Source organism: Apium graveolens, chromosome 5 (assembly GCF_009905375.1).
Source record: "Apium graveolens cultivar Ventura chromosome 5, ASM990537v1, whole genome shotgun sequence".
NCBI classification, from domain to species: domain Eukaryota; kingdom Viridiplantae; phylum Streptophyta; class Magnoliopsida; order Apiales; family Apiaceae; genus Apium; species Apium graveolens.
In genome coordinates, this window is record NC_133651.1 from 1,498,930 (window position 1) to 1,514,531 (window position 15,602).

A 15,602-nucleotide genomic window follows, 5' to 3' on the forward strand; every position below is an offset into this window, starting at 1 on the left:
GGAGTCTCTGTCCTTTCCTCTTGTCCTTCATTACTCACATACATGAATTATGTTCAATTTTTTTATTAACATCATATATCTCTTTTCCAATATAATAAGTACATTTATTAATAAAATATAAGTTAAGAGGTGGGATAAAGATGTTGTTGGAGATGATAATAAATTTTGAATTCTAAATAATTATGAGGCATTTAAATTATATTATTTTTACATAAAGTTTAAGGAACTTGTTGGAATTGCTCTAACAACACTTTATTAATAAACTGTTTATCTCGACATATATAAATGAAATAAATGAATAATGCAAAATCTATCAAATTAATGCTCTAAATAAATTATGTCAAACCGGTTGTCATATGCTTTTCATTCATAATTTTCTAAACTATCTTAAGAAACTCAGCATCGTCGAAAGTTAGGAATCTGGATGTGTAAAAAATAAATGATCTAAACATGTGTTATACTATAAATTCAGATATGTAAAAAATAAATGATCTGAACATGTGCTAGACTATATTTACAAGTCTCGTAATGATTCGAAATGAATATTCTATATTTACATGCTTGGTAATGATTTGAAAAAAAACATTTTTTCTGAAATTATTCATATGATTACAAAATGTATATGATTTCCACAATGACCAATGAAGCAATGATTTTTATATAACTCTTTTTCTTTGCTCGTAATTATTTTACATTAAAGATCGTAAACTATGAAGATTAAAAAAGTTTTACCTTGATTCACGTGTTTTGCAGACTATTACGTGAGCCCGTAGAGTTTACCCAGTGCGCACCCGAAGGATAGCGAATGCGGGTTACCTACGATAAAAAAAAGAAAAAAAAAGTAACACTCTAATGATAATCTTTTATTTAAGCCAAAAAAACATCACAAACAAAATAAAAGTATAAAAAGTAACGTTACCCGCAAACGGTCAAAACAGAAAATCCCATTATTTATCGCGAGATAAAAATAGAAAACACGAAAAAGGATCAACGGAACAACGAGGAGGGATAGAACGGTAGACTCTAGAGAGAGAGGGAGAGAGAGGAGAGAGAAACAAAAGCTGCCAGGCATGCAAAAAAGCAGTGTGATTAATTAACCAAAAAATACAGTAATCTCTCTCGCCCAAACACATATACATACAAAACCAGCGAGAGAGAGAGATAGAGAGAGAGGAAAGGAAGAGAAGAGGAGAGAGAGAGATAGAGAGAGAGAGTTGGAGAAAAAATCTCTCTAATTGAAATCAACCATTACGCCTCAATTTCAAGCTCTTCTTGAAACCCTAGCCATGGCGTCATCATAATTCAAATTCAAATTACACACGTTCTGTAATTTTATCTTCATTAAAAGCGGAGACTCGGCCACCACGTCATCATGATGGCCAATGAGTTACCGCTCCATCGGCTAGTGTTTCTCGATTCGTCTTCTCCGATCTATTCACATATACATACACATATACATACATTTTACATGACTAATTGAATTAAACTTCATCTCAATCTTCATCATCACTATTTGTTGTTGATATTAAGTTATTAAGTGTAATTTCGGTGGTTTGGGGATCATTTGTTTTGTTTTGGGGGAGAAAGAGGATAAGAATGGCGGCGAGTAGTAAAGGAATGGTGGAGAAAATGAGACGAATAGCTCGTACTATATATTTTATGATTGCAATGGTGGTTTCGCTTTTGGTTTTGTGTTTACCTTTGTTAGTTGCAATTGGAGATGTATTGTTTCCTGCTCTTTTGATTTCTAGTTTTACTTGTGTTACTTGTCATTCCTTTCGATCTCATCTTCATCGTTACGCTTTCAATTCTTCCTTGATTGATATTCCCCTCGTTTCCGTTATCAGATCTCTCCTTATCACCAGTATGTCCTCTCTCTCTCTCTCTCTCCTCTCTCTCCCCCTCTCTCTCCCTCTCTCTCCCTCTCTCTCTCTCTCTCCCATTATATGTTTTGTTTTTTAATGCTACATTGTATTGTTGTTGTATGTTTTGTGCAAAATCTCTCTCTCTCTCTCTCTCTCTCTCTCTCCCTCCCCCACCTCTCTCTCTCTCTCTCTCTCTCTCTCTCTCCCTCCCTTCCCCTCTCTCTCTCCCCTCTCCCCCCCTCTCTCTCTCCCTCCCTCTTTCATTAGATGTTTTGTTTATATGCAACATTGTATTGTTTTTGTATGTTCTGTGCACAATTTTGTTTGATTAAAGAATAAATGCAGCATTGTAGTGAATGTGGATTATGTAATTGGTACATGTTAGCTCCGTCGCGAATCTAGATTTTTATGTTGTCCAATCTGTTTGTTATGGTGGTTAATTTGATTTGCATGAAATTTATAATTGCATTAGGTGGGTTAATAATATATTGAATTGAATTAACACCTAAATGTAACAGGAGATGAGTTATGCTCTTGCACATATTTGAAAGGAGATTTTGGATTTACTTACTAAATCAATTAATGGAGTTCTTAAAACTGCATATAGGTGGAGACTGGTGAATGCTGCAGTCTATGATAAAGCCCTAATTGTTTTATCTTTATATGGTTCAGGTGTGTATTATATGTGTGATGGACCTGCTCTCTCACACGGGCCTTATTTAGGAACTGTTACGATGTCTTCCATTGCTTCGATACTACTTCTTTCGGTTAAGGCTTGTGTTTTTTCTGTCAATTCTCAAATTGAGGCTGAAGCTTCCTTGTCTCTGACAAAGCGGAAACTACATTTAAAGAAGTCATGGGGAATGCCTGTGTTATTTCTCTCCTCCGTGGTCTTTGCTTTAGGGCACATTGTTGTTGCTTATCGCACAAGCTGCAGAGCAAGGAGGAAATTAATGTTGCATCGAGTTGATCCAGAATCTGTAAGCTTATAATACTTCTTTTTCTAAGTAAAGTTGAAAACATCGCTTCTTATATCACTATATTCATGAAGGAAATTTGAATCACACTTTAGCTCCTGACCATTAAATTACAAATAATTATGCTTTAGCGTCTTATATATTAAGTGCTCGAATAGTCGAATACCACTTTATGACCTCTGTTTTCTGATGAATCTTTTTAATGATAACAGATTCTTTCATGCAAAATATCATTTTCTGGTTATCAGAAAGTTCCAAGATCACCCACTCCCATTGCAGGGAAGACACTAAGAAGTGATAGTGAGTTGAATAGAAGGCCTGGGGGGGTTACTTGTGATCATGAGGAAATTCCAGTTCGGTTATTAGCAGATACTGACAGCTTATTTATGATGACCCAAGGGCTTAACGTACACTACAAGCTTAGCTTATCTGGTGCCCCTTCTCGTTCCTTGTCTTCTTCAACCTTTCTTAATAGGCCTTCACTAAATGTATATCCAAAAAGTAAGTATCATCTTCAAAGGAGCTTTAGCAGCCACTTTAATTCCTCCTCGCTCCATACACCACTATTAGATCGATCAACTTATTCTAGACAATCAGAAGATATTCCAATGTTGAGCTTGGATGAAACTGGTGATTTTGAGGATGTGAGTGGACATCATTCTCCTGTGGTGGAAGATTCGAGTACAATTAGTCATTTTGGCATTGTTCTAGTGCATGGATTTGGAGGGGGTATCTTCTCATGGAGGCATGTAATGGATGTGTTGGCTCGGCAGGTTGGCTGCACAGTTGCCGCTTTTGATCGTCCTGGATGGGGATTAACATCTAGGCCACAGAAACAGGACTGGGAAGATAATCAGCTGCCTAATCCTTACAAGCTTGAAACTCAGGTTATTGCCTGCAGGATATATTATCATTTTTCTTGCACATTGAGTTTGATCAAATTACTATTATGAATGTTGCTCAAGTAAACTGAGGTTTCATTATTGTCTTCTTAGCCATTCATTTCTCATGTATAAAATAGGAACCGTCCATCTGCAGTTATGTTCATTGTGGTTTTCTGCATGTAATATTTTAATCCCATCATCAACGTAGTTGTATGCCCTTTTTGTTATACCCAATTTACACTGTATTATTCTCCATGACAACCCTTATCTGAACATCTTTGCGATAACATATGTTTCCAGGTTGACCTGCTTCTAAATTTTTGTTCGGAGATGGGGTTTTCTTCTGTTGTTCTTGTTGGTCATGATGATGGAGGCCTGCTTGCAATGAAAGCTGCACAGAAAGTGATGTCCTCTGCAACCTCTGTCAATGTGAGGAGCTCGCACTTTGGATAAATGAGAACACTGTATTTCTAATCTTTGTGCATGTTCATGATTCTTTAAAAAGAATAAACTAAAGCTAGATCTATGTTTAATTGTATTTACATGTCAATTAGTATCTAACCCGCATTTCATCATATATGTACTGTGATAACCTCATCCATCTATGTAAGCGTACTGATGATTGTAAATGCAGGTTGAAATCAAGGGGTTGGTATTACTGAATGTAAGCTTGTCAAGAGAAGTTGTTCCTGGCTTTGCTAGAATAATTTTGGGAACTGCACTGAAAAGAAACCTTGTAAGTCTACTTCGGGCAGAGATCACACAAGTAGGCAATCGGCGTGCTTGGTATGATGCTACCAAGTTAACAACAGAAATCACAAGTCTCTATAAAGTAAGCAATGTCTGTATATATATTAAGGCTATTTCCCTGCTTAACAGACATGAAACACTAAAATGCCTGCTCTATTTCTATTGGTACTTTGACTGTCTGCCATCTGCTACTCTGTCAAAATCCTTTTTGTTCAAAAGTCTCAATGAAATGTCCCTTGCCACATACATTGTAAAGCACGAATTTTAAAAAAAGTCTCTTCACCTTCACCTTGTTAGAACACTACATGAGCAAAATTCTTTATATGGCTAATTATTTATAAGTGTGACACGCCATTGGTTTAGTAAAGTTTCAGCTTTTATCTCTTTCTCTTGAAAACTTGTTCAAACTAGTAAAAATTTCTATTTTGAAAAAGTTTACCAGCTTATAACAGCAGGAAACTATGTAATATGAATAGTATACTGTTATTGGATCATTAGATTTTATAATGAAGATACTCTATATAGGTTGGTAATGGTTTTGTATAGGACATGTGAATGCGGTGTTTGTAATGTTACAATCTTGGTGATTGCCAACACAAGTATTTGCGACTTTGCTCCAACAATACCACCAAATCATGGTTTAAGACTATTTCTATCTCCAGTTGAATTAGCATTACTCACTTCTGCTATTTTAAACCGATGTTTTGTTTATGGACTAAGGTAGGCTGATATTCGCTTTACAATTAAATACAGGGGAATATGTGATTTGGTTTAATTACGTACAATCGGTCAAAAAATGTTGGCTAATAGAAAGTGGTGAATAACTACAGAAACAAATGGCCCTGTTTTTTTCTTTTTCCTGTTTATTCATCTATCATCCAACGTGACATCTTTTGTAATTGGTACTTGTATACATTACCATCCTCTAGATCAGCATTTTAAATCTCCCTTTGCTGAGTTGGTATTATTTATATTCAGGCCCCTTTGTATGTAGAAGGCTGGGTTGAAGCACTCCATGAGATACTTAGACTATCATTTGAAACAGTTCTCTCCCCGAAAGATGCAGCATCTTTAGTAGCAGCAGTTCAAGATATCCCAGTTTTAGTTATCGCAGGAGCTGAAGATGCTGTTGTCTCTTTAAATACTGTTCAAACTATGGCTTCGAAATTTGTAAATTCTGTAAGTATTGCACTATTACTTTCACTTCATGAATCACGAGGTAGCATGTGAATTTAAGTCTCGGTACTAACTACTAAAGTGAAATGATACGTTATAGTTGGACATAAAAACCTTTAAATGAGTATCATTTATTTAGTAATTATAGTGTATTGACCAGTTTAGTTTTATTCGGAACCTGGAGTTATTGAGCTGGTACTTATTTAAAACTGTAAAGTTAGAAAATCCTCGATAGAAAATAAATGTGTATTAATTCAAGAAACAGCTGTTTTATCCTTGATGTAATGAGTGCAAAGGTTTAAAGCTGTTATATTTTGGACAGATAATGTCATTATGTTTTATCCTTGATGTGATGTGTGCAAAGAATTTGTTAATTAGGTATAATTTATAAGATTAACATATCTGACCGTGAACTGACCTGTTGCATTGCAGAGACTGGTAGCAATATCTGGTTGTGGCCATCTTCCGCATGAAGAGTGTCCAAAGGCGTTGCTCGCAGCCTTATCACCCTTTATAAGCAGACTCTTAAGAATACGAGATTTACAAAACTTGTAGGACCATTTGTTATTAAGTACAAATAGGTTTATTTGTGGGGTTTGGGATTGGGGTTTTCCTTTTGCCCTTCCCCCAGCCTGTAGTTCACTCTCAAAAGAAGTCCTCTTCTTTCAGTTGTTTTTTTGACTAGTTTCGAGCCATACCAGTAGCCTCCGCAGGATGTCATAGAACTCTTTCATGTATGTTTTCTGTATCTTCCCTCTGCCTTGTTGTTGGTGAGGTCTAGTAACTTTTAGTGTGCTCAGAAAGTCCTGTTGTTAACCACTCATGTCGTGGATCAACATCTTTGTACATTATATTCAAGTTGGTAATGAAAGCGCTCAGTCAGGCATGTTTTCTACAAACCAAAGTGTGTTATCTTCTATTATATCTCCTTGTTTCTACTTTTTAACATGTATTACATCTTCTTGCTGCTGCTGGTGAATGGTGATGTGATTGAATTTAGAGTATTAAGAGAAGATACTACATATTTCTTTATATTTAATAATTATTGTATTGTTCTCTTTAATTAGGCTTCTTTTTAAGAGGTCAGGAGTGCATAATGGGGCATAATGAAGATTCAGAGAATCTGTCAGCCGCTCAAATCAGTTGTAAAAATATACAGTACACAAACACTATCTAAAAATCCGTGCAAACAACAATCTGACTGGTTTTGTACGATAAGATGCCCAATTACTTGTATACCCCCCCTGTAAATTTGCGTGCCGGGGCTGGGAACGTATTTTAATACTTTTTAAAAAATATAATTTCATAAATAATATTTTAAACTTTTTTGTGTCCAAGAAAAACTTGTTATTTAAAATTTAATATATATTTTATATTCACCTTAAAATGAAAAAACTGTATACATCAAAAGGGAGTATTTTTTTAATCGGTACAATCTTATATTTTTCATTCCACATTCTGGGTTCGATTCTCGCTAATCGCCAAGATTTATTAAAGATAATTATTTATAAGACGTATAACTCTAATTACTCGGAGAAAGAAACATTTCTGCATTTTGCAATTTGTTCATCCAATTGACTTCTAACGTTAAGAATGAAAATGGTAAAAATGAAAGATACAGCTAATAATAAAATTTTAACCCGGATTACAAATACTTGCTAGTTACAAAAAGTAAACACATGACGAAATTGAGTTCAAGCTGAAACTCCAAACACTAATGACTAACTTCTCGTTTCTAGGCTTTACTTTATTAATACTTGACTTATAACTTAATTAAACACACTTATCTATAAAAGTACTATATTTGAGATTATAAGAATCAGAGATTGGACTTTACTATCCAATCCCTCCGGTGCTCCGGCTAAAAAAGCTCATGATCGCCGATTAGGGGAAGAAAAACAGAAAAACGGAACCATATCATTTCCCTGTCCCCGAAATTTCCAAACAAACGGAGTCACACACCCAAGCACAGATCATATTAGAAGGCTTAAACACAAAAATGTCACAAGAACAAGACTCAAAAGACAAACAGCAAACAAAATTGAGGTTCATAACATTTCAGACAAGAGAAACTGATGTTTAAAGTCATACGCCACTGTAAAGGTTGTTCGACTCAAAACAAAGAAACAGATGGACACTGCATGTATCGAGTTTTGCATTGTGTTTCTTTTAAATTCTTTTCAGTCTCCACGAGTAGAAACTCTGCGGTTCATCTTACTCCTTGGAAGACTTGTTGATAAGCGACTTATGGATGTGAGGAATAACTCCTCCACCGGCTATGGTTCCCTTAATGAGAGTGTCGAGTTCTTCATCTCCCCGAATAGCAAGCTGCAAGTGTCTCGGGGTTATACGTTTAACCTTTAGATCCTTGCTTGCATTACCTGCCAACTCCAGCACTTCTGCAGTCAGATACTCCAGTATTGCTGCTGTATAAACTGCAGCTGTTGCTCCAACCCTTCCATTTGCAGAAACCCTCGTCTTCAAAAGCCTGTGAATACGACCCACTGGAAACTGCAATAAACAAACGAATAACATCTAGAAATGAGAGCCAGAGAGAACAGTAATAGTTTCTGAGATGAACAACATATGCTTTATTCTTGATTATTGACAATATTACGAAACAATCACACAACATTATCAATAAAACATATCCAAGACGACTAATACCCCTTAAACTAAAGGATAGTACAATGCAAAATGTTATGCTCCTTACATTAAACAATCAATAAATGGATCAAAAATCAAAAAGTAACCCACTATACAATGTCGATTTTGCCTACACGTACATGTAATAGATATGTCAACTGATTCCATTTAAAAACTGGAAAACAAATTATCTGGTACACCACCTAGCAGAGTAGGGAGAATATACACTTCCACTGAAAGGAGGTTCAGTGTGGTTATCATTCGACAACAATCCAGATATTATTAATGATAGTATATATAGCAAGAAATTGATATCAATTAGTTTAAAACCAAGGTCATGCTCAACAATGATTAAGTGTCAACAGTTATCCACTAGATCATAAGTTGGAAAAATCGGAAGCAGTCTATCCAATGTCCCTGGGCAAGACAAACCTGGAACATCTTGTTTAGTTTGGTTTAGTTTATTTCGCAACTATATGAACATCTCTATACTGCTGAATTAAAGAGTATCAACTCAAAAAATGTATAGAAAGAATAAATACACTACACAATGTCAAGATGATCACGCAAACAAAAAACAGCAACAAATGAAAAATAAAGAGACCATTTCGGGATAAATTAAATCTAAATCGTCTATTTTACTGTCACAGAATCAGGGTAAGATACAATGAATTAAGTGATTAGAATTAATCCACACAAAATTCAGAACGAAAATGATTAACCCCAAATTTCAAATAACGGAGAGAGAGGGAGCAAGAGAGAGAGACAGAGAGTGAGGGAGAGAGAGAGAGAGAGAGGGAGAGAGACAGAGAGAGGGAGGGAGAGAGAGAGGGAGAGAGAGAGAGAGAGAGAGAGACAGAGAGACAGAGAGTGAGGGAGAGAGAGAGAGAGAGAGACAGAGAGGGAGGGAGAGAGACAGAGAGAGAGAGAGAGAGAGAGAGAGAGATGACCTGAAGACCAGCACGAACAGAACGAGTGGTGGCTTTCTTCTTGTCTTTGTTGAGGGTTTTGGAAGAAGGAGCTTTGCCCGCTGCTGATACCAATCCCTTGGCTCCTTTCCCCGACATTTTCTCTCCCTGTTTTTTCTTTCCTTTCTTTACTCCTCACACGCCTCTTTTTATAGTCGCCTTACCTTAAAATTATAAAATGTCGGTTTGTATTACTTTTTCTTTCCAAAACAAATAAAAATATAATTTTTTTGTTTTGTTTTTGACTCTATTAAATGATTGTCATTTGTTTGGATAATTTTATTAAATTTTTTAATTTATAAGGAAGTGTTCAAAGTGTAAAATAAAAATGTAATTATTAAACTATATATGTGAATAATGATATTAATTTTCAACTTTAAATTATTCTTTTTTATCAAGCTTTAAATCATTCTATAACCAGTACATAAACGGCGTTTGACATTCTCCGGGCTTTCTTATATTTATCTGTCGTGTTTCTAATGTGTGCCCAAGGGCATATAATAAGCACTAATTCTAATGAGTTTGGTGCATTTTGATTGGTCCTCTAATCATAAATATTGATGGACCCTGCATTTACAATAACTCCACCAATAAAAATGCATCAAACTCATAAAATTTAGTACTTATTATGTGTCATTGGGCACATATTAGAAAGACCGTTTACATATTTTTTGTTTGACTACACCTAGTTTAAAGTTGCTTGATCATATAGTCATATTAAGTATTTTAAAATAAATATTTTTGTGAATTTTAGTATAAATTATATATTTTTATTTAAAAAATAAAATTTTAAAAAATAATAATTTTTATGAGCCGGTCAAAGCATTTTGAGACGTGTGCAGAAATAGTGAAGGAGTATAAGTTTCATGTGTGTGTTGTCCATTACACATTATTATCGTAATTTTGGGTTTATCAAGTGTGCCGATGAATATTGCGCTAAAGTTGGTGTAATTATGGTAAATGTTCCATGTTTGACTACATTGGAAACTTGGACCTTAAAACAGCACACATACAATTTGTATTTGATAATGTTCCAAGTGAAGCCACACTACTTGTATTTGACTATAAACACCTTTTGAATTTGAATTTTTTTATTATTTGATGTAATAATTGAAATCTAGTTTTTTTAACACTCTCCAAAGTCAGAAGTGATATCATATTCCCTGCAACTATTTTTTTGTGTGACAAATATAGGCTTATAACCTTACAAATTAGTATCCGCGACCGCAACTATTGGACGTACAAAATAGAAGGTATAAACTAGGCTCGCTGTGAATAAATCAATACTTCCTGCAACTCAACGTTCAATCAGGTATAAACTTCTATCTCGTGATGCTTTAATTTGATCATTTTCAATCTGTAAACAAGGCAAACTCATATCTCATTTCCTGCGACGCACGACACAACGTATTCCCTGCACGTTCGAGAACTATAATATAGCTTCATTTGTCAATTTCTTTCATATCTATCCGCCGAGTACAGGGTATTAGGTACGTATGTCTATCAAAAAACTTAAATTACGAGTATCAAGAAAAACAAAGAAAGAACAGTTCCCATTTCTAGATCACAAAGATTATACTCAAACAACCATTATGTTCCTAGTTGGATATTATCTTTCTTTTACTTCTCTTTACTCTCCCCACCTTCACTGATGTGAATATTCCCCACCTTCCAGGCAACCTCATCGGTAGTGCCCTTTACTTTCCCATCCGGGCCATTGGCCAGCGATGTATCGTGCTCATGAACTGACGGAACGGTCTGCCATATTCTTATGGTTCCATCTTCAGACCCCGAAGCATATGATTCCCCTTCAGGTGCAAATCTTACACAATGCACTGGACCGTGATGACCCTTGTTGCATCCTACAACATTGTACATGAGTTAGCGACACGTGGCAATGTTTAAAATGTCAAACACAGAATTCCGGTTCAAGTAATTCACTAGGGGAAAGACTCCTAATAAAATCACAGTATGTACTTGATTTTACAATCTCAAACTTTCATAGAAGTAGAAATTGTAGCAGAAGGGGGGATTTGGCGGTGTTTAAATTTTTTGATATTTTTGCAATTGCTAGAAAATTTTATAGAACTCAGCTACACTCAGTGTTAGGTGCACTAGTAACTTATATTTCTTATATTTCCCCGTGCCTCAAGGAACAACTACAAGATGAGAGCCAAAAATGGACTTAATTCCCTAAATGAGGACTGAAAGGTTCAGGATACCTACCAATCGTTTCTCCTGTATGAAAATCAAACATATGGATCCACATGTCTTCTCCAGCTGCGATAAACTTGTTACCATTCTTTGGTTCCAGTGATGCTGATTCCACATTGCAAGGCATGTCATAGCTCTTAATCAAACCAAAACTGTAATTTGATGGTCCAAACAAGGCAGACAAGAACGTTAAAGTATGACAATGGTAAACTATTGTTGGATGCTGCAGGTTACAAGGAAAAAAGAAAAGGCTGAATCAGACTCTTACTGATTAGCATCCCAAAAACTGACAGTGGAGCCATCGGCAGTGGTTATATAGCGGCCATCGGCACTGACTTCTGTGCTGGTTACAGATGACTTGGTCTCGAGTGTCCGCACAATTTTTTCACTTCTTACATCCCACAACCTACTCATCCATGACATATTTGCTACAATTAGGTTCATATAACTATATAAAATTCAGACTTTGATTTGTTTTTCTTATATTAATATAAGCGGATTAAATACACATTGGTCCATCACAATTCAGGCCACTTCACAATTAACTAACTGAAACTTATTTGCTTGCAGAAGTATAATAGCAGGCTTGTTGTGTGTGTGTGAACTGTTTAATAAATGTGTTTAAGAAGGCTTCATTAATAGTACAATAATTTAAACATTATGAGGATGAAAATGGAGTACAGTAGGCTTTATCGACAGGAAATCGGGCAAATATCTTTACTACTAATTAGTTTGGAGGTGAATGGCATGTTGTTGTAAAAATTCTGCAGTATCAGAATCAATGAATAACTTTTATTGTTTCCTGGAAAATTTTGTTAATTCGATTACAAATTTTAGGTTCCTGTTAGCATCAAAGAGGACTTGCTAAAACAGGAACAACATCAAACAGTAAGAGATGACAAGAAAAATAACAACCAAATTTATGAACATGTTTTATTTTGTCCATTCAATTCAATCTGATCTGGGGATGTAGAATGATGAAGAAGCTGAATCCTTCACCTAATAATACTTTATAAAAGACAAGGCAAGTGTTCTAACCACCAACCAGTCCTCCAGCGGGGACAAGAGGAACTTATAGATCTATTACTTACAGTATATGACCCGTTTTTTGCCTTAATTATCTTAACACGAGAGCAGTGAGCATTAATATAGGTCAAATAGCATACTATACATACCTCACTCCCCCAGAATCACTGCAGGAACTTAATATGCTCTGGTCACTGTGGAGCCAAGCAACAGTCCTAATTGAACCGGGAGAGTCAGCTGCTTCTCTTGGAGCAGCATCCGGTCTATTCAAATCAAATATCCGAAGTTTTTTTTCAAAGCCACCGGTAAGTAATAGGTGAGTGTCCTGCAAAATAGATTATCTCATTATAATTTTAACAATCCATACAGAAAAGGCACTCATCATATATAGACTGTTTAAAGATCACAGCAGAGTACTGACCCCTGAGAAAGCACATGCCCGAACGATATGTTTGTGTTCAAATGAATGTAATACGTCTCCGGTTAACGCGTCCCACAGTTTCCTGTAAAAAAATTATATTTTCAATTAAACAGGGTCCGCGGGATGTTTAGGATATCCTATAGCTTCTAATAAAAGCATATAAAGTGTCAATCCAACATTTAGGTTGTTAAGTCATAATTATATTTATATCCGATTAACTACAATAACAGCTAAAACTTGAAGTTACTGCATTGGTACAGTTAAAGGAAGCTGGACTACATACGCAGAAAAATCTGCTGATGCAGATGCAGCACGAAGAGCATTACTATCAAGGCAGCAACTCCAGACTGCACCTTTGTGCCCCTGAAAGGTACCAATCCAATCACCAGTCTCTCCATTTCTTAGCATCGGAGTAGAATCTGAGAAGGGCAAAGTAATTGGTTATAGAAATAAGTATGTCCTCCCAAGCCGCAGATGAATTAATAATCTTTCTAGAATCATTGGAAAAAAATATACACTAAAAGAAGATCTCGGATTCTTTACAGCAGATTGATACACAAGTAGCACAAGCAATCGAAAAACAATCTTTTAATGGGTGAAGTGTTGTCCTTGACCGCAGTCATAATGAGCTAAGAGTTCATATTATCAAAAGCTCAGACTTCATAAACTGTTTTTAGAAGGGGTTGCTTGATTATAATATATATTTCAATGCAGAATTACAAAAAAGCCAGTAGCTAAAATCAGTAGATATTTTAATCATATACAACATAGGCGAAACCACACCATACCAACAAATTGACATGATAAATCATTAGAAGGCAATATCTAGTAGAAGATTCTCAAGCGAACAACGAAACAGTACACAATTTATTTATAATTTAAAATTTAATGATTTTATCCATAGCATCAAGATTATAGCCCATACTCATTGTATACAGTTTATCAGCTTCAACAGTAGAACATCTTTATCATCATGATGATATATGGAAGTGGAAATAAAAGAGAATTTAATTTATTATAAATACATTGTATTCATAAAATTAATGATATATAATAATTCACGGTCCTTCGTCTATTAGTCTTCTCAGAATTTAAACTTTATTTTGTACCCTCGCTTAGCTAAAGTTGGTTAACATACATCGATTTTTATATCAATATTGAATTAGGTCTTTTTATTAATAGGTTCTGGTCCATCATAAATCTTCCTTTAATAGTTGGAAACCCTCGGGGAAGTGGATTTTCTGGGGATAACCACCCAAGTTTATATATTTTAATATCATATATCCATATCTTCCTAAATCCATCCTGTATCAAATCACTTACGTGGAAAGCATATTGCTTGATTATAATTTAACTTGTAGAACACAATGTTTTATTGGGGATTATTCTGTCGACGAGGTTTGGAATAAAATCAGTGAAATAGCTTAGACTATCAATAGCTTAGACTATCAATAGAGGCAGCTACGCGACAATTCCTGACCCTAAAGTATATGACTTGAATAATAATATCATGTACATTAACCAAGTATAGCAAATATATAACCTTTTCACACAAAACAAGATAAAGATGAGATTTAAAATTAGGTAGCGGGAAATAACTTAGACTATCAATAGAGGCAGTTATCCAACGATTCCTAACTTCATATTATCTGACTTCAAGAAGAGGATCATGTGAACCTAGGCAAAGTGATAGATTTTAACTTCATATAGCAGCCAAAGTTCAAATCTTTCGGGCTTGTTTACCACGTACATTGACAATCTTCAAGTCAACAAATTTATTGCTCTAGCTAGATCGACAAACTACATTGCCAATTTCCGCAAACTTTTTACACAATATCCGCAAACAATTCGACAAAATTAAATCAACAATGCATACCAAAACAATCAATAAAACCAAACATTACAAAATTAGGGCATTACCCTTGCTGGCACTAACAAGAAAATACCCATCAGGAGTAACCGGACTATAAAACAAATCGACAACGGGCCGAGAATGCCCATGGCAAACAAGTGGCACTGTAGCCTTCTTCTTATCCATCTTTCCACAACAATCAAAATCACAACACCCCCAAAACTCCTAATTTCAACAATTCAAAAAAACACAAATCTTGCAAAAACACAAATTATGGGCTGCAAATCAAACAAACATGTAGATATAAAGAAAACAAACAGATGGGCACTCAAAAGATTAAAACTTTAGATGATTAAACACAAAATATGTATGTATAATTCACAAATCAAGAACACCTCCTAGCCCTTGAAGATCAAATCTGTGAAGCACAAACACCACAGATCTGAATTATTTTTATTGGGGATTGAAATAAAAAACAAACAAGATTAAAAAAGAAAATACATAGTTGAATTTAAAAGAATTTATGAAAAAACACAAACTTGAGTATTATTAGTATTATTACAACTATTTTAAGAAAAGGGCTAGGCGCAACAAAATTGTGAGGACCCTCAAGAATTTATAGTGGGTGACCTTAATTGAATAGTTTGGGCCTCTTTTATATAATTTATAGATTGGGCTGGTCTTGAAAATTGTACAAAGTTTGGGCTGGACTTGATTGTGGTGTGCTGTGCTAACATTGGGCAACATTTGATTATTGCATGCAGATTCCCACTTTCAAGTTTTCAAGGAAAACTTAAAAAAAGAAGAGAACCGAAGAGAAGAG

At 35.2% G+C, this 15,602-nt stretch overlaps 3 protein-coding genes across 3 annotated transcripts; 1 reads left to right on the forward strand and 2 right to left on the reverse strand.

Annotated features, from left to right (window-relative positions):
* The first annotated feature begins 999 nt into the window (after positions 1-999).
* Positions 1,000-6,556, forward strand: LOC141661888 (uncharacterized). The gene is made up of 7 exons (XM_074468903.1): positions 1,000-1,864; positions 2,538-2,845; positions 3,055-3,729; positions 4,027-4,155; positions 4,361-4,558; positions 5,455-5,655; positions 6,085-6,556. The coding sequence occupies exons 1-7, from the start codon at positions 1,597-1,599 to the stop codon at positions 6,205-6,207; spliced, it is 1,902 nt and encodes a 633-aa protein (XP_074325004.1). The 5' UTR covers positions 1,000-1,596; the 3' UTR covers positions 6,208-6,556.
* Positions 6,557-7,606: 1,050 nt separating this feature from the next.
* Positions 7,607-9,407, reverse strand: LOC141661890 (putative histone H2A variant 3). Its single transcript, XM_074468905.1, has 2 exons — positions 9,249-9,407; positions 7,607-8,163 (listed from the first exon to the last, which is right to left on the reverse strand). Exons 1-2 carry the CDS (start codon positions 9,363-9,365, stop codon positions 7,867-7,869), a joined length of 414 nt encoding a protein of 137 aa, XP_074325006.1. The 5' UTR covers positions 9,366-9,407; the 3' UTR covers positions 7,607-7,866.
* Positions 9,408-10,696: 1,289 nt separating this feature from the next.
* On the reverse strand, positions 10,697-15,359 carry LOC141661889 (uncharacterized). The gene is made up of 7 exons (XM_074468904.1): positions 14,848-15,359; positions 13,211-13,346; positions 12,928-13,009; positions 12,656-12,831; positions 11,749-11,886; positions 11,493-11,632; positions 10,697-11,128 (listed from the first exon to the last, which is right to left on the reverse strand). The coding sequence occupies exons 1-7, from the start codon at positions 14,963-14,965 to the stop codon at positions 10,887-10,889; spliced, it is 1,032 nt and encodes a 343-aa protein (XP_074325005.1). The 5' UTR covers positions 14,966-15,359; the 3' UTR covers positions 10,697-10,886.
* Between the last annotated feature and the right edge of the window lie 243 nt (positions 15,360-15,602).